Below are 18882 nucleotides of genomic sequence, written 5' to 3'. Positions count from 1 at the left end.
TTTTAGAGAGAGGGGAAGGGAAGGAGAAAGAGAGGGGGAGAAATGTTGATGTGCAAGAGAAACATCCATCAGTTGCCTCTTGCAACCTCGAACTGGGGACCTGGTTCGAGGTCCACAACCCAGGCATGTGCCCTGACTGGGAATCAAGCCAGTGACCCTTTGGTTTGCAGGCCGGAGCTCAATCCACTGAGCCACACCAGCCAGGACAATAGAGAATAATTTTAAAGAAGTGAGTTGTGGTGAGAAATTAAATAATGCATGTCAGGTGCATGACACCTGGTGCCAAACAAATGTTAGCTGTTGCTATTATCATTATTGTACTTGTTTTGTATGTAGGCAAATCTTGCCTTAAGTAAAATGTGCAGGCACGCCTTGGAGATATTGCAGGTTTGGTTCCAGTCCAATGCAACCAAGAAAATATCACAATATAGTGAGTGAGTCATAATCTTTTTTGCTGGTGGAGGGTCTTGCCTTCATTTGTAAAAAATCCAACATCCCTGAAGGGCTATAGAGATAAGCACACCAGAGTGAGGTGTGCCTGTCATGATGTATGAAAATCTAGATTTGCATAAAAGGTTGCTGGGAGAGGTTATTCGTATTACAGGTTTCCTTTTAAACAGCCATCTTCCCAGTGTGTCTAAAATGATTTGATTTACACAAAGCTGGGGTTATACAATGTTTTGGGAACACAGCTATTGCATGAAATAGGGAGGTGAATTAGAATGGTGTTTCTCAACCTTAAATACACTAAACATACTGTGCAAACTAGATCCCTTCTCTGCCTTGGATACCAGGAAGACACGAGGAAGGAGGTGGAGGGAGGCTTTTCAGGGGTGGGGGAAAAGGAAATGAATAGGGAAAAAAATATTGTTCCTCTGGCTGGGAAATACTAGATTAAAGGACTTCTAAGATTTCTTCTCATTTGAAGATTCTAACACTCTCCCATTGTTTCACAGATGTTATTTTAACCATATTCCTGGGAGAATTTTCCTATTTTAGTGGCGGAAAACTAGAACGTCACACCTGCAGCTGAGTGGCGGAATGGGAAAAGAATGTAGACATCCTGACCCTTTTAGACTTGAGATCCCACAGCCTGTTTTCAACGGGTGACAATGAAAGCTGGAGGGACACCCCTGGCCAGGTGGCTCCGTCGGTTGGAAAGCTGTCCTGTACATCAAAAGGTTGTGAGTTCGATCCCCAGTCAGGGCACATACCTAGGTTGCAGGTTTGATCCCCCTTTGGGGCTCGTGTGTTTCTCTCTCTCTCTCTCTCTCACTTCCTCTCTCTCTCTTAAAAAACCCCTCAGGTGAGAATTAAAAAAAAAATTGGGGAAAACAGAAGATAAAAATGGTCCAAAAGCTAGGACAGATGAAAAGCAAGTCGACTTCAGAGATCAGTAAGAAATCAGCTCCCTTGAGGTTCCACAAAGCCAGCTTTAAAGACTTGGTCCGCCGGCAGCACCCCTGGGGAGGGACTTCAGAGCGCTGTGAGCCTGCGGAGGCCGAACCGAGACCAGTCGCGTGCAGCCAGCGTCTTTTCAGTGGGGCCCCGAGAAGACAGATCTTCATCCCCCTTAGCCTATTTGTTTTTCAAAGAAGGTGATCATCTGGCCTTTGGATCAGTGGGTTTCCTTGGTCCCATGTGACCAGACTACACTGCTATTTCCACTCCCAGCTCTTCTCTGCCGCGAAGAGTACTTCCCTTCCCGTGGCCTTGAGCTGGCAGGGTAAGCGCACCCGTCTAGAAGGGAGGTAAAAAGCCAGTCACAGAGGGCAGAACCACCTTGTGATACGGGTTTTGTTGGTTATCTAGGAAGAGGAGAAGTTGGACACTGACGGGAAAGGAGGGAAATCTCTCGGGCTGGCTCCAGAACCTGCCACTGGTGCAGAAACCAGAGACCCCGTGCAGGGGGCGGCTGTCAGCCGGGGAAAGCAGGGAGCGGCCCAGAATCCCCCTCAGTCACCTTAAGAAGGAGGAAGGAAACAGGGAATGGGGGTGCAGAAGAAAGCACTGAAGTCACGCAGACGTCGGAAGTGCCCAGAGGGGATCTTTATTTTGCCCACGAACCTGAGAATGAAGAAGAACGAGCGCCGTGGTTGAAGAAATGGCACAACAAAAGTCAGCACCGCCGTGGCCTCCAGGGCCCCCTAACCTGACATTCCTCTGCCCTGAGCAGCCCGTTTGACCCCTGACAGGAAAGTAGAGAGAGGTGAGTAGCGCAGCTGCCCCAGATTCTGTGCTCCGGGTGGAGAAGGCCTCGAGAAGGTGACGGGATGAGCTAATCTGAGCTTTGTGGCCCCATTTCCACGGCTGTGATTAGTGGAGAGGCACACGGGACCTGCTCCATTTCAGGAAACCCGGTTATGGGAAGTGGTGGGGGGCAGGCTTTGCTGGGGACCTGAGAGAGGCGGTTAACCCTTTCCTACTGTCTGCGTGGGAAACAGCCTCTTTGAACTCAACGGTCTCCCAGGGAGCGGGGGGAAGACACTCCTCAAATGGACTTTGTTTTGCTCCAACTTCATAAGGGGGGCCCCAGGGATATGTTTCTCCTGACTTCCTGGGGCCAGTCTCTTCAGGGCCTTTGAACGCCCCAGGGCAGCCTGAGAACAAGGCAGGACCGAAGAAGCGTCTAGGAACGGCGTGCAGGGAAGGGCACATTCAGAAGGGAAAGTCAGCTCACCAGTTCCTAAAACGTCACTGTTGACCTGAGAGCACTCCCCAGGACGTTCTGGTTCCGCCCAAACCCTGGGGTTCGGGGCAGAGTCAGTCTGGGGCTCTACTGGGGAGGGGGGGTGTCTCTGCTGGCCAGATGGGGGATTTCTTCTCAGAATAAACAGGTTGTCCAAAGTGGACGTGAAACACTCATCCCAATCCCGAGGTGGGTGAAGGGACGCAAGCAGAATCGGCACGCCGCTAAGTCGAAGGACTGGGGCGAGCTGGCCGCACGAAGGCACTGCTAAGACCCTGAGCGCCAGGGCTGAACATATCCAGAGAAGCATCCCAAGGGCTCCTTGGTTGACCTGGTTGACCAAGGTGACCTTAACCTCAAGCAGATCAGTCAACTCCTTTGGGCTTCAGACTTCTTCATCTGTTGAAGACAATTGATAACCCCTACAGTTCCTTCCGGCTCTAACACCCCATTGCTCTGAAGATGAGGTCAGAGTAGCAAGAGTTTGAATAATGTGGAGTCAGTCCGATAGTGTGTCAGATGCTAGTCCTCAAACGGGCGGGGGGCAGACACTGCTGGGTGAGAGGAGGGCTCCTTCAAGTTTCAGTTGGTGGGAGGCGAGGGCATCTGAGCTCATTGGCTCCTTAGCTTTTGCTCGGGGCCGGGGCTGCTTCTCCTAGTAGTATTCCTGTTCCCAGACTGCAGAAGTTTGAGACAAGCCGTTAGGCAGGTCACATCCGGGTGGGAGATGCCCTGAGTAGCTGTGGGGGAACCCGGAGAGGGGTTCAGAGATTTCTGTTTCAGGTTTCGGCTTTGCCATTTACAAACTCAGTGTGATACAACCTCTTCCTGGGACCTCATCTTCGTCACGTATAAAATGGCAACAACGCCTCCTGTACAAGGTTGGGAAGGTTACTGAAGATAAATAAGAAGAAGTGAAGCATGGAGTAGATGCTCACGAAATGCCCAGCCCGCACCGAACCTTGCCTGACTACCGGGGGGTTGTGCTGTGGACACCCCCCTGATGGCAGGCCCTGGTATCAGAGGCTCCCTGCCTCCATTCTGCCTGCATCTGGGAGGGTGGCATGGGGAGCTGCGTCCCTGGCTGCCTCTGTCAGCTTCCCTGCCTTTAGGATGGTGTCGTGTGCCCCACTCACTGCACGTTCACCCCCAGGCCCGCTCCAAGGACAGGGGCTGGAAGCCAGGATGACCAAATTCCCTGAAGTACCTCTACCCTGGCAGCTGTTCTCCACCCTCTGTTCCCGATGCCTTTCTCAAGGTGGGGCATTTTCTGCTGAGCCATGGGAACTATTTTGAAGAGTCATCCTCATCACCTTGGTTTCTCACCCATCAAACAGTGCTGATAAGTTATTATCTCTCACGAGATACTGTGAGAATTAAAAAAAATTTTTTAAACAGATTTTATTTATTTAGTTTTAGAGAGAGGGGAAGGGAGGGAGAAAGAGAGGGAGAGAAACATCAATGTGTGGTTGCCTCTCAGGCGTCCCCCACTGCGGACCTGGCTTGCAACCCAGGCATGTGCCCTGACTGGGAATCCAACCAGCGACCCTTTGGTTCACAGGCCAGGCGCTCAGTCCACTGAACCACACCAGCCAGGGAGAGTTAAAAATTTATATAAAGAGCCAGTGCAGACAACAGGAAGTCTTTCAATAAATGTCAGCTCCCTTGCCTTTGGCAACTGCCCTTCCTAAAGGGGACACCTGAGAAAGAAGGGAGTGGAAGGGAGAGAAAGGCTCCAATGATTCCCCAAATGCCAGCTCATCAAAGCTGAGATGGTATTATGATGAATTTTCCAGAAATAAAAGCCACCTTTCTCCAACAGGTTTACCTGTGAGCAACTGATCTGGGGGGGCGTGGTCAACAGCGCTGAGCTGACTCCAACAAGCCATGATGCGGGTCTCAGTAGACTTGTTCTTTGGAGTAGCACCAAGGTTGTGCGCCGGACAGGCACTCTGCCAGCTCCCCCTGCCTGTTCTGTCCAACCCTGGCTGCTTGGAGCTGCGGTGAAAGAATTTTCCCTGAAGGGAAGCAGCCAACACCCCGTCCCACCCTTCTCCTTGGGCAACTCTCTGCCAGGCAGGAATCTCTCGCCAGTTTTCTTCTGGCTACCTGATCATCCATTTAAACGGGCTCACCGACGTCCCCCCACCCGCCTCTGGCCACGCCCCTCCCTGAACTTGCAAGGAACCCTGCAGCTGGAGGAACCCTGTACCTTCCTTTCAGCTGGGAACACTCTGGGCAAACCCCAGCGCTTCTCCTGGCAGCGGAGCCCAGGAAAGCCAGTTCCTGCCCTTGGTGTATTTAGCGGAGTCGAACGTGGGGAGGGGCCTATTCCCTGGGGGCGAGGGTCCCCGTTCCTGGTCCTGCCTGGGCACCTTGGAATTAGGCATGGGGACATGCTTGGGATAGATTGTCAGTGAAAATACAGGACGTCCAGTTTTGAATGTCAAATGAACAAATAACTTTTTAAATTTGTCCCAAATATTGCACGGGATATACATATGCTTAAGATTTTTTTTTTTTTGCTTTTAAAATTTTAATTCGAATTCAACGGTCTGTTCTGCATTTTTTATGTGCTAAATCTGGGGCCCAGAGGTAGGTCTGGGGCACTCGGAGCAGTCCCTGCAGGAACCGAGCCGCTTGGGGGGCCAAGAACCGGCTCGGGGTCCCGCACCAGCCGCTTCTCCGGGGCTGAGGGCTGCACCTCGTCGGGACCGTGGGAAAGTCTCTTTCGAGAGCAAGGAGGAGTCTTGGCCCGGCCTCATTCCTGCTCGCCTCCAGCCTCGCTCGCCGCCCGCGGGCTTTCCCTAGCCGGGCGGCTCGCCTACCGGTCCGCCCACCCGCCGCGGCTGCTCGGTGTGCTGGTCCCTGGCACTGGCAGGACCCGGCGCCTCGCGGCCTGGGCGGGGGTGGGGGGGTGGGGGGGGGGTGGGGTGGGGGGGGTGGGGCGGGGCGGGGCAGGGCGGCGCCGGCGCGCAGGCGCGGTGGGCCGGTGGGCGGGGCCGCACGTGGTGCAGCCTCGCGTGGCCGCGGGCGGAGTTCGAAGCCCGGGCTGGCACCCGGAGGCCGGTGTCGGTGCTGCTCCTCGTGCAGGATGGAGGGGTCGGCCGCGGCCGTGTGTGAGGTGATGCCAGAAAGGGAGAGAAAGAGGAGGACGGAGCCCGAGGAGACGGGCTCCGTGAGGAGACCGCCGCGAAGTTCGGGCCGAGGGCGCCGGCGCTGCCTGAGGTGGCCGAGGAAGGTTCAGGGATGACCCGATTCGGGGCCAGCGGGCCGGCCGCGCCCCGGGCGGTGTGAGGAGCGGACGAGCCCCCGCGCGTGGGAGCGCTTGGGCCGCAAAGCTGGGCCACGTGGAGGGATGCCCACTCGGCCGAGGTCACGGGCAGAGGCCGCCGGCCGCGGGGAGTGGGGGGGAGCTGGCGCCGCCCCCCCCGCTCCGCGGGGGACACCCAGGGCCCGGAAGTGGCGCTGTCCGCCCGGCAGGCTCGGGACCCCCTCCCACGCCGGGAGGGCAGCGACCAAAAGGGATGGGCGGCCCCGGCGTGGGGGGGGGGGCATCGGGGCCGGTCCGTGCGGAACGTGAGGGCGGGAAAGTGGCTGTGGGCCCTCGCGCCCAGCAGCCTGTGGGGCTGCCCCCTGGGTCCCCGCCGGCCGCGCCGCGGGCGGGGGATCGGTGCTTGCTCCGCACGGCGGCGGGACTGAGCACCGGCCACCACCGGGTCGCCACATCTGTCCCTGCCGTGTACAGCACGTCCACGGCCAGTGCCCGGTTGACTCAGCTCCCGGCAGGGGCTGCCCAGACAGATCAAAGAGACGCGCGGGCCACGCGGGGCGGATCTATCTGGACGCGCCGAGAGTTCCTCCGCGCTTCCCGCTGCCGCGGTTACCGCCCTCCGAGAAAGTTGGAGGGTTCGAGTTCACAGAACGCAGGGTGGAGCCCAGCGCTGCTGACTCGCAGGCCCGTGTTCCCGTCCCAGCTGCCCTCATCGTGGACGGCGGGGGGAGACTGCGGGCGAGTCTCAGCAGAGGGAAGTCAGAGGACGTGGGCAGGGAAGCGTTAGACGGCAGGCCTGCCTGGAAACGGTCTTCATCAGCCCTGGTGCAAATTAGGGCCTGAGTTCTGAAGTTCTCTCCCTGAGATCTCCCTGCCTTTGAAAAAAAAAGGGGTGGGGGTGGGGGTGATCATTCTCCCCATTGTACCTTAGTGTGGACGTGGGAGTCTACTTTCATAAATAATCACGAAATTAAATACAATATATTTTATTCCTAATTGGTATCATCAAGATTGAATGTTTTAACCAGACATCTCGGAGGTCTGTTTGGCTTAAAATACTGTGTTCAATCTTGACTGCAGATGACCTTATTAGGAATACTAGGTAACGTTTATTAAGCGTTTACTGTATGCCGGGCACCGGATGAAGCATTGTGCACGATCAGCAGCAGCCGTATATGGTAGATTTGTTCTCATTTTTTAAAGATTATATTTATTTATCTTTAGAGAGGGAAGGGAGGGAGAAAGAGAGAGAGAGAGAAACATCAGTGTGCAGTTGCTAGGGGTCATGGCCTGCAACCCAGGCATGTGCCCTGACTGGGAATCGAACCTTTGACACTTTGGTTCACAGCCCAAAGCTCAATCCACTGAGCTATGCCAGCCAGGGTCTTGTTCTCATTTTTATGAATGAGGACGCTGAGGTTCAGACAAGTAACTTGCCCAAGGTCACGTGCTAGAATGAGGGGCATCAGGATTCAAAAACAGGCATCCGACTCCAGAGCCAGTGCTCTGAGCTGGTTTTCTGACGCCCAGAAATGTCGATTCGGTGAGAGTTAACGATGATTCATAACTCAGTGTTGGCTTTTATATGGGAAGAGAAAAGAAACAGGAAAAACAAACTCCCACTTAATTTTTTCAAAATTATTATTTCCAGATGAACTTACCCTTTGAATAAAGCAGTTCAATGTCCCCGTTTCCTGTCTTGTTGGGCATGGTGTTGAATTTCACTGTCTCCTTTCTTATGTCACCTCCCGAAATGATTTCTTCTATTTGGACACAGTGCTTTGTTTTGTACAAATGTACATCTGACGTTTTGTAAGCAAGAATATTATTTTTAAAAATCAGAATTATTAACTATCATACACATTTATTACCAAGATTTCTAAAGATTCTTTCTTTTTTGAATTGTGCCCTTTTCAGATTTTGAAATACTTGATAATTCACTGGAAGTGTGAAACAGCCAAAGGAGCGTTGCTTGAAGGACAGCTAGTGATTTCCATGGAAGCATTCAATTCTGAGCGCCAGGCAAACACTCTTCATTGTGTAACAACCAGTAAGTGGAGGAAGAAGAAGATGTTGATTTGCTATCTCTGTCATCATTTATGTTACAGTTTATTTTAAAAAATCAATTAGTCATAATCTTTTGTCATGTTATCACTTCAGGGTTGTTCCATAGTTAAAAAACTTAAATGATTATGTAATAAGGATCTGATGATAGATTTACAAACATGCCATTCAGGAAAGGCGAGTAGACTGACTCTTATCACAGGATTATTTATTTTACTGACTCAAGGTAAAATTACTCAGAAACAATCTCACTCTTGCTTTTGTTTTTTTTAAATATTTTTCTTAAGATTTTATTTTATTTATTTTTTAGAGAGGGAGAAAGAGAGAGAGAGAGAAACATCAATATGCAGTTGCTGGGGGCCGTGGCCTGCAACCCAGGCATGTGCCCTGACTGGGAATCGAACCTGCGATGCTTTGGTTCGCAGCCTGCGCTCAATCCACTGAGCTACGCCAGCCAGGGGTTGCTTTTGGTTTTAACCTCTTCTTTCACAGCAAAATTACATGACATTGAATTTTATCTCCTTTTTCTTTCATGCCTACCCTTTGGTACTTGGAAAAGAGCCAAAAAATAAAGGAAAAAGAAAAGACGAAATGAGTAGTGCATACTTGGATAAGTCACAACTTGCAGTTAGGTTGAGAATACACATCTCCTCCGCTTGGCACTTATTCTTTTGCCATTTTTGCCTGAACGTCTGAGAGAAGCTGATGCATTGAGTGGCACTGACATGAATTTTCTTGGACTTGTGAAGTGATACCTGTTTTATTTGTGTGGGTATTTGGGTGTGTGGATTTCTTGAAGGGTCCTCTGGAATGAAACTGTCCCACTGGTCTTAGAGGAGTCACCCCGGGTCCCAGTCGAGACTGGGTAGTACTTTAGGCTCCACAAGACATTCTCTCACCCGAACTGGAGTGACCCGTCTTCTCTCTGTGTGCCCAGCAGTGAACATCCTTAAAAGAGGAACGGTAGGTTGGTTTGCTTCTGTTCTACGTGAACTCCACTCCGACTGGACAGAGGTCTGACCGCTCATGAGAGAGATGGCTAGCTGTGTGGCTAGGGCATGCTGGTCTGTAGCTGGTTGCATTAGATTGTGTATCGATTCCAATCTGTGAACTGTTGCCAAGGAAGCAAAGTTGATTTCATTCAAAGCAAAGGACTTGAGCCACAATAGCTTTTGGCAAGAAACCCAATTCCAAAGGTATGTTGGGCCCAATGGATTTCTTCAGCTCATCTAGTATAGGGCACACTTCTCTTCTCTTGACTGTCTCTGATATTTCCGTAATTAGTTTCATATTTTTTTGGTAGGGAGAAAGGAGATACATGCTTCTCATAAAGCACTGCAACATTACGAAAATATATATTATGGAAAGGGAGACTTTCCAGTAATCTCACCCCTTATGATAATTATTAGATAACATTAAAAATATATATTCTTCTGGATTAAAAAAAATTCATAGAGTCATTGCCTCACCAGGTGGATAGAAAGCCAGATTGCCAGCATTCTGGGGTTCAGGGGTGAGAGGGGTGTTGGGTGTCCCAGCATTCCGTGTTTACATTCTCTCAGCCCATTTGTCTTTAGTGCAGCTTTGGTTCTCATCTCGGTCTGGAGACCCACGTTCTACCTGTTTAAGGAATGACCTCTCCCTCACCCCACCCCCGCCAAGGTTAGGGAGGGCCAGTCCCCGGAATCCTTAATGGAGGAGGGGGTCTACAGTAAAATGAATTTACTTCCTAAATTAATTTTTTATTTGACTCTTCTTATTTTAGTTCCTACCCCACACCTACTTCCAGAAGCTCCTACTACTGCCATTCCTGAGTCTTTGGGGATTTTGTTGTATACTTTGAGTTGTTTTTTGGCCTTCTAACTTTCTGGCTTATAATCCAGCATGTCAGTTCTCCTAAATCCTTTCCCACTAGTTCTGCTTTTCAGTTTCTAGAACTTTATTATAATTGTCTTTGTGTCTTATTCTCTATCCTTGTAGTTTATTCCCTTAAAAAATCCCATTTCTACTGTTTCATTCAGGTTTCAGGAGGGATTAAAAGAGATACGTATGTTCAATCTGCCATCTTTACTTGCAAATGTGATATGGCGCCTGTGGTCTGTCACAAAGGACCACCAACTGAGTGTCTTGAAACAAAATAAATTTATTTTCTCGCAGTTATGGAGGCTAGAAGTCCAAAATTAAGGTATCAGTAGACTTGCTTCCTTTGGGGGCTCTGAGGGAGAAATCTATTTCATGACTCTCTCCTGATTTCTGGCAGGCCCTTGGTGTTTCTTGGCTTGTTTACATATCACTCTAGTCTCTGCCTCTGTCTTCGTGTGATCTTCTCTCCTGTTCTAATCTGTGTCTGTGTCTCCACGTGGCCTTCTTATGAAGGACACCACTGGGATTTCGGGTCGCCCTAATCCGGTCCAACCTCATCTTAACTTGATGACATCGTGAAGACCCTGTTTCCAAATAAGGTCACGTTTGTAAGTACTGGGGCTTAGCTCTTCAAAGTCTCTTTTGGAGGCACGACATTCAACTCCCAACAAACCAGCACATTTTATTACTGGAATGATTCATCCTGAGAAGCCGAGAGACGACTATGTGGTTTCTTTCCATCAATAATCGTTGACGGCTTTAACAAGTACTGCTTGTTGCGGTGTTTCTCACAACGTGCACTCTGGGATGTTTTTATGAGTTACGAGAAAGGAGTTATGTAATCTACATTTGGAGAATGCTGGTTAAAATCAAAGAGTTTCATATTTTATTATTTTTTCTATTACAGTTTACATTGAGCATTATCCTGTGTTAGTTTCAGGTGTACAGCATAGGGGCTAAACAATCATGAACTTGACAAAGTGGAATCTAAAGTTTCATGGCTTCAGCTTTTCTCCGAACCTGTACTATGCCAGTGTGGACTGTGCATCGTTCAAAATGGGCTACATGTAACATTTCCCGCACACATTTGACCACATAGCTCTTTTTAAAAAAAATTTTTAAAGATCATCTGTTCCATAGCGGAAATTTTGCGGAATGTTTTTGCTTTAAGAACGTGTTCTACAAACTGGTCTCTGCTGCCATCTTTGCATTTGAAGGACAGCTCTGCAGATCTGAACACTGGGGTTCTGTTGAGGTGTAGAGTGATCGCTTTCTTTGAGCACGTGCACCGAAAGTGACCCGCTCCCAACAACTGTTGACATGACACTTGTTAAAACCAAGAAGAGGTGTTAGAAGGAACAGTGTGACGTGCAAATGAGAAATATTACGGACCACTGCAAGACACAAGGGTTTTGTTCTTTTTCTTGTTAATGTTCTAGCTCCTGACTGATCACTAGGATAGGCCTGCTGCTGCCTGCCATCCCTTTCCCCATGATCCACTCTCCTTTGAGTTCAGACCAGGGTGTCCCTGTGAGGAACACTAAGAAGATGATTGTCTTGCCCTGGCTAGCGTGGCTCGGTGGACTGAGTGCTGGCCTGAAAACACAAGGGTGGCCGGTTCGATTCCCGGTCAGGGCACGCGGGTTGTGGGCCAGGTCCCCAGCAGGGGATGGGATGTATCTCTCACACAGTGTTTCTCTCTCTCTTTCTCCTTCTCCTTCTCTTCCTCTTTCTCTAAAAATAAATAAATAAAATGTTTTTTTAAAAAGACGATTGTCTTTTATTTAATGTTCTATGCTGCTTGAATTCATGCCTTTTGAGCATGTACTGTTTGTCTAGATCATTCAGAATCTGGAGATCTAAGGCATTGCTTATCCAATAGAACTTTTTGTGATGATGGAAATGTCTTACCTCTGTGCTGTTCAGTGCAGGAGCCATAAGCCTCACCCGGCTACTGGGCACTTGAAACGCGGCCAGCTTGTGTGACTGCGGAACTGACGTTTGCATTTAATTTAGCTAAATTCAAAGAGCCACACGTAGTAAGTGGCTACTTTACTGGGCAGCGCACCTTTAGAGTGTGCTGTTGCCTCTCACGCTAATTCAGTGGTTCTCGACCTTCTCCCTGCTTGGAGAGCACACATTTCTCGAGGGATAGACATATTTTTATTGGTTCCCGTGTCGGGGATTCTTAGATTCTCAACCATCAAGTCACATTCCTCGTGGGGAGGGATATTCAATTTGGAAAAAAGCCTCCATGTGGTTCTCATCGTTTCTCCTTCTTAGGTGCCTGCTTCGTCCCTCACCCTCTTTCCCTGAAGCATTACTGCTCCAATTGTTCACATTTAGAACTCTAGGTACAGAGGATTCTTAACTGATATTTTCCACTAAAGAGTAAATTGGTTAAAAGAGGGGCCAAAATTTTAACTGAATCTTATACTGGAATATGGGTTATTGGCATGATATTCTTTGGTTACTAGCTACAGTTTTCCTGTGATTCTTCTGTACTAGGGATGGTAATATTCAAAGAGGCAGTCCTGGTATTGAATATAGCTGAAAAGGCTTGCTGTTTAGTCCCATCCCCAAGAAGTTGTTCTACCCCCAAACAGTTATGGTAGCTTTATAATTTTTCTTTGGTGCCTCCATTTTTTACTGAACTTCATTAGTAGTGGTCATCTTTTTTTTTTAAGACTTTATTTATTTGGCCCTGGCTGATGTGGCTCAGTGGATTGAGTTCCAGCCTGTAAACCAAAGGGTCACCGGATCGATTTCCAGTCATGTCACATGCCCGGGTTGCAAGCCAGGTCCCCAGTAGGGGATGCAGAACAGGCAACCACGTGTCTGATCGAGAAACATTGATCAGTTGCCTCTCATACAACTCCAGCCAGGGGCTTGGCCTGCAACCCAGGCCTGTGCCCTGACCGGAATTGAACTGGTGACCTTCCAGTTTGGGGAACAACACCCAACCCACTGGACCACACCAGTTAGGGCTGTCGTGGTCACCTTTTTTATGTCGTGTCTATAAGCAGGGTTTTCAGGCTCCCATTTGATTCTTTAAATAAAAATCAGTTTAATTGTTTTATTTATGATATTTTATTTATTTACTTATTTATTTTTACAGTTACTTCTGCAGGAAGCCTTTGTGGTGGTTTGGTCTGCAAGACATTTCTAAAAGGTAAAGAATTACCCAATTTCTATGAGACTAAATCTCTTCCTGGCAATGAATTTGGTATTTTCTGAAACAGATTTAATACTGAAAGCTAGGGTTGCCAGATTTAACAAATAAAAATACAGAATGCTCACTTCAATTTGAATTTCAGATACATAGTGAATAATTGTTTTAGTATGTTCCATTCAGTATTTGATCTGGTAATCCTACTGAAAGGTGATCTATAAAATGGTACAGATTCAGGCATGGAAAAGACGTAGGTCACTGTAACTTCTCTTACTACTCTTTATGCAACCTCAGGAAAAATTTTCCTGGATGCCAAATAAATTTTTTTAGTGAAGTATTTGTTCCCATCTACCTCAAAGAAATAATGCATGGAAAATGCTTCTACCACAAATGATTGGGCTACTATAAATACTGTTTTCACCATGCCAAAGTTGGTATGATTTAGGGGCTCTCAGTGATCTTGGTTTTAGAAGTTCTTCCCTTTGACTTAAGAATGATCAAGCTAAAGGACGTACATTTATTTTAAGGAGACTGATATAATCTGAGAACTGTTGTGCTTTCATTTTTATCTTCTATGGTTGTGTGGTTTATAAATATTACCCAACAAGCCTGGTTTTTCCTGATGAATGGTTTATTTACAGATTTTACAAAATTATTTTTAAAAGAAAATTTCCCAGCTAAATCTGGAACATAAGTAGATTGTGGTGGTTTCTTTTTAAATTTACGTTTTTTATTCCTTTTTTTAAATTACAGTTTCATATGGGCCATCTTTTTTTTAAGATTTTATTTATTTATTTTTAGAGAGGGAAGGGAGGGAGATAGAGAGAGAGAAACATCAATGCGCAGTTGCTGGGGTTTATGGCCTGCAACGCAGGCATGTACCCTGACTGGGAATCGAACCTGCGACACTTCGGTTCACAGCCCGCGCTCAATCCACTGAGCTACGCCAGCCAGGGCTACGTTTTTCATTCCTTTAAGAAAATATGCTATATATTGAACATGGAAACAGCCAAAAAGCTACATTAGAAATGTATAATTTTTAAAAAATTTTAAAATATTTTTTAGAAAGAGGGGAAGAGAAGGAGAAAGAGAGGAAGAGAAACATCATGTGTGGCTGCCTCTCACATGGCCCCCACTAGGGACCTGGCCTGCAGCCCAGGCATGTGCCCTGACTGGGAATCGAACCAGCGACCCTTTGGTTCCCAGCCCGCACTCAATCCACTGAGCCACACCAGCCAGGGCAGAAATGTATAATGTTATGAAATAGATGTTATAACATATACTACCATTGGATTGTTTCAAAACAGTAATTGTGGAGGAAAAGTAATAAAACAAAAAATACAGATTTTTGTTCTTAGCTGCAATCAGATATTCTGTGGGAGCTTGGGTAAAATGTTCCTCCCGTAAAAATTATCACAGTGATTTACTGAGCGTTTACTATGCACTGAACCTTGTACTCGACATGGAGGGTTTACAGTGGTCAACGAGATCTGTTTGGTTTCTTTCCTTATACCTATACGTAGAATATCTTAGTCACTTAATTCTATTGTCTCTCAACGCTTATGCCTGGGAGAATGATTGTCCTGGAGAGTTTGCTCTGGTTGTAAGACCTCTGGGAAATCTAAATCCAACTTTAAGAATCATGAGTTGACTGCCTCAAAATCATTGAGTTCGTGTACCAATATTTAGTTCTCTTCTTTTTTGGATTATGCCCTTCAGATGATGCAAAGAATGGAAAGATCATTCCTAATGCCCCTCCTCCGATTAGTATGTGTGAAGGTGCTTTGAAAGAAAGGGAGTGTTATTAGCACTAGGGAGGGGGACAGGAGTAGTTTCTGCAGTGTAAACCTACACTTAACATGCCTGTATAATCAGTGGTCCAATCATACATAAGGCTGCCTTTGGTTACTGTTTGTGAAAGTGCTTTCAAAAAGTGAAAAGCCGTGTAAATACAAGGGAATGGTTTTATTATCATTGTTAGTACTAGAGAGAAGATAGTGAGTTGAGTATAGTTTATGGAATAACCACCTGTTTATTATGCTAATACAAACGTCAGACCGTTTCATGGTGACTTTAATTGTTATTTAAAAGCTCAAAGTAATAGCATGCATATTTATTTAATCTATCTTTATACTCTCGTAATAAAGTGGAGGTGGCTTTGTGCAAAGAGGAAGTACTGCACATCAAGTACACAATAAAAATCCATTTAATCACATTTAGCAGCCGCCTTTACCCTGTCTTCTCTTTGGATGTTAGGCCTCTTAATACCACTAATCTGCACTCGGTAATGCTATTTATTTTTACTAATTAGCAACAGAAATGACTCACTGAAACCCAAAGGAGATTGTCTAAAATCAGAATTTGAATCCTTTAGCTTTCTGGTGTATGATCATTCATCATGCTTTTATTTCTGTTGTTGTTTACCTAGCATTCCTGTAACGTGATCAGCAGCTGCTGCAGATGGGCCCATTCACAAATCTTTGCGTTCTTTAATTAGCTCTGGGGGCTGGTTCATTAACTGTCAGATTTCTAGATGTAAAGAATTACATACTGATACAAAGTCAATAGTATGCCTCTGATTTCAGTTTGTTAACTACTTATTTGCTTCATTGCTCATTTGAAGCAATGAGCTCACGATCTCTCTCCACCTAAAGTAAGGTCCGACGTCTCTTCAGGGGAACCGTGCGTCGTCGGGCCATCCGAGAGCAGTTTTCTTTCCTCTCCCATCTATTCTGTCAGGGTTGTATCCAGGTGACTTTTCTCCAGATCTGGAATACTTCAGATCAACTGCTATACAAATGGGCTCATATTTGTGGGTGTTTTATTTATGCTGGATTAATAAACAATAGCCAAAAAACCCTTCTTATTTTCCTACCTCTCTAATGGTCTGTGTTCTTTTTTTTTTGTTTTGTTTTCTTTCTGCTCTGGTCCTTAACTATTTATACTGTTATGCAGTAAACCTTTATTGAACATCTACTTTGTCACAAGGAAGTCATAGGGAGAGGTAGCTCTGAAAATACAGTGCAGTAGGAACTATAATTTAGGAGGTGTGAATGTTCAAGGTGCTTATTTGGTCACTTAGGAGATATTTTCTGAAGTTCAGTCACCAGTATGTCTTTCTTCCCTTCATTCTTCTGCGTTATTATGCTACATTTACTTCAGATAGCTTTTCTGCTTTTGAAGCTTTAACTATCATTTCTATGCTGATGAAACTTATTTTTTTTTATATTATTGACATGTTTGGCTTTGATTGCCAACTAGACTATTACTCCCTTTGAGGGCTCCTCTGAAAAATCATGTGCTACATGTCTAAACAGAGGTTTATTTTCTGGAAAACTAACTTGCTGTGTAATACCGCCATTCTCATACTTTTCCAGGCTTAAAACTTTTGGCCTTTTTTGGGGGCTTCTCCATTTTCATTTCTTCATCATCTAATGTAATTAGAATTTTGTTATTAATTCTGCTTTTTACACTATAGGATATTATATTTTAAATTACATATTCCTTTAAACATAGTTTTATGTTCCTACTGATTGATTATTAGAATAAAATATCTCAGGCCAGATTTGAGGTCCTCTGTCAATTAGAATAATCTATACTTTGAAGGATGATGCCCATCAAGATAGATAAATTCTGGTGTTTAAAATTTTTCATTACTTTATATTAATATATACTATTCTGCATCATATACTTGTATGTTTATGTAGAAATATATTTATATATTAATGTATTTATCCATTTATGTAGAACCACTTCTATCATAAATATTTATTTGGTGAAACATGGTAGTCTTAGTTTGGCCTTCTTGCCCAGGTCTAGGGGCTAGAAGTGGAAGGGGACGAGGAGACGGGGGGATGCACAAAGAGCCATGTTTCTAGGTCCCTGTTTCCTTTGCTGTTTCTTTCTTGCCTCCTCCACTCATTCGATGTATTTTTTAATATTTTAAAATATCTTTTCATTCCCATGTTTGTTGATATCTTTTTTAAAAAATGCAAAACACTAGATAAGGATACCAGGCTGGTGTGGCTCAGTGGATTTGAGTGCCAGCCTTCGAACCGAAGAGTTGCTGGTTCAGTTCCCAGCCATGCACACACCTGGGTTGTGGGCCAGGTCTCCAGTAGGGGGTGTGCGAGAAGCAAACACACACTGATGTTTCTCTCCCTCTCTTTCTTCCTCCCTTCTCCTCTGTCTAAAAATAAATAAATAAAATCTTTTTCTTTTTAAATTTTTTTCTTATTTATTTATTTTTAGAGAGGGGAAAGGAGGGAGAAAGAGAGAGAGGGAAACATCAGTGTGTGGTTGCCTCTCACATGGCCCCCACTGGGGACCTAGCCTGCAACCCAGGCCTGTGTCCTGGCTGGGAATCGAACCAGCAACCCTTTGGCTTGAAGTCTGCGCTCAATCCACTGAGCTATACCAGCCAGGCCTAAATAAAGAAAATCTTTTAAAAAATTAAAGAACACCAGCCCTTGAAAGTAAGGGAGATAGCTGTACTGTTGATATGGTTGTGACAGTTCACTTTTTGCTTTTTTCCTGTACTTCACCCTTTTGGCATCACGGAGACTTTTTTTAATAGTTAGTTTTGTTTTGTCGTCTTTGTTCATTTGTTGGGAAAGGAAATGAGGACTTGTGCTTTTCATATGTTAGAGAGATTGATGGGTCCAGGCTTGCTCAGCACTGAGTGAGAAACTCACAATGGTAAGCTCTTGGACGTCTGACTTCTTTTTAAATTTTTGAATCTGAGGTTCTCGTATTCAAAGACTAAAGATCTACTATAACCTTATATCTCACAAGATCAACAGCTCTAAGGCTCTGTACGTGTCTACGTAACTTCTTCTCTCAGGAGCTCTTTTTGCAGACATGACCCTGTTTGTTCTTGAGAGGTAGGGCAGACTTCAGCGTCGCCACCACTCCTGTTTCAGAGATGAGGAAACCGAGGGTTGCCTCAGCCTCGTACATTAGGTTTGGAAGTAAGGAAGAGTTTGTGGACTCCCCTAGGTCATGGGTTACCCTGTGAATCTACACTTACTCTTCAGGCTTTTGATATGTTCTAGACAATCTCTTGCTGCCATTTTTGCACAATACATGTCAAGATTTTACAAAGAGAAGATTCACTGAAGATTCAAAAGAAGTTAAAATAAATGAATTTGTCTTCTTTTGCTTCCTCAATATTTCTTTACCCCTTTCCCTGTTAAGTTTATCTAATTGTACTTCACTATTGAAAATACATTCAAGGTTTGATGTTTGATACCTGGTCAGGACGCCTATAGAAGGCGACTGATCAATGTTTCTCCTTCCCTCTCGCTCTCCTCCTCCTCCTTTCTCTCTTCCTTCCTCTCTCTCTAAAATCAATAAACATATCCGGGTGAGGATTAGAAAAATACAAACACACGCCCAAGCTAGTGGCTCAGTTGGTTGGAGTGTTGTCCCCATATACCCCAAAAGGTTGCAGGTTCGATCCCCAGTCAGGGCACATACCTAGGTTGTGGGTTTGATCCCGGGTTGAGGTGTGTATGGAAGGCAATTGATCAATGTTTCTTTCTCACATCAGTGTTTCTCTCTGGCTCTCTCTCCCCCTTGTCAGAAGATTGACGCAAGGCATTCTAGTTCAGCGCCAAGTTCATTAAACTTCAGTGTTGCATAACCTTGCTGCCATGTTATCCTGGGCTTTATGACTGAATTACATTAAAAAACAAACTAATGGCAAGAAAAATATTCATTAAGATTGATAGTTAGAACTTGATCTTGGTAATGTCCATACTTTTTCAGATGGTTAAAGCTTTATTAAGTATGTAGTATGAATGCTTTAGGAGAAAGTTG

General features: G+C 45.9%; 1 protein-coding gene across 3 annotated transcripts in view; it reads left to right on the top strand.

Moving 5' to 3' along the window:
* The first annotated feature begins 5690 nt into the window (after nucleotides 1-5690).
* CUNH11orf80 (chromosome unknown C11orf80 homolog) overlaps nucleotides 5691-18882 on the top strand; it is a 49396-nt gene continuing 36204 nt past the window's right edge. For 2 of the 3 annotated variants that reach the window (XM_045855390.1, XM_045855391.1), the window contains exons 1-3: nucleotides 5691-5813; nucleotides 7881-8013; nucleotides 13009-13062. In XM_045855390.1, the coding sequence (XP_045711346.1) occupies nucleotides 5784-5813; nucleotides 7881-8013; nucleotides 13009-13062 (217 nt within the window). In that variant the 5' untranslated portion in view covers nucleotides 5691-5783. Of the gene's footprint in view, nucleotides 5918-7880; nucleotides 8014-13008; nucleotides 13063-18882 lie in introns of all 3 variants that reach the window. The other variant, XM_045855393.1, reaches the window with a different exon arrangement.

This window comes from Phyllostomus hastatus, unplaced genomic scaffold (assembly GCF_019186645.2).
Source record: "Phyllostomus hastatus isolate PE091 unplaced genomic scaffold, TTU_PhHast_1.1 phas_scaffold_11, whole genome shotgun sequence".
Lineage (NCBI taxonomy): Eukaryota > Metazoa > Chordata > Mammalia > Chiroptera > Phyllostomidae > Phyllostomus > Phyllostomus hastatus.
Note: the sequence above shows the minus strand (reverse complement) of the source record. Positions and strands in the feature narration are given on the sequence as shown.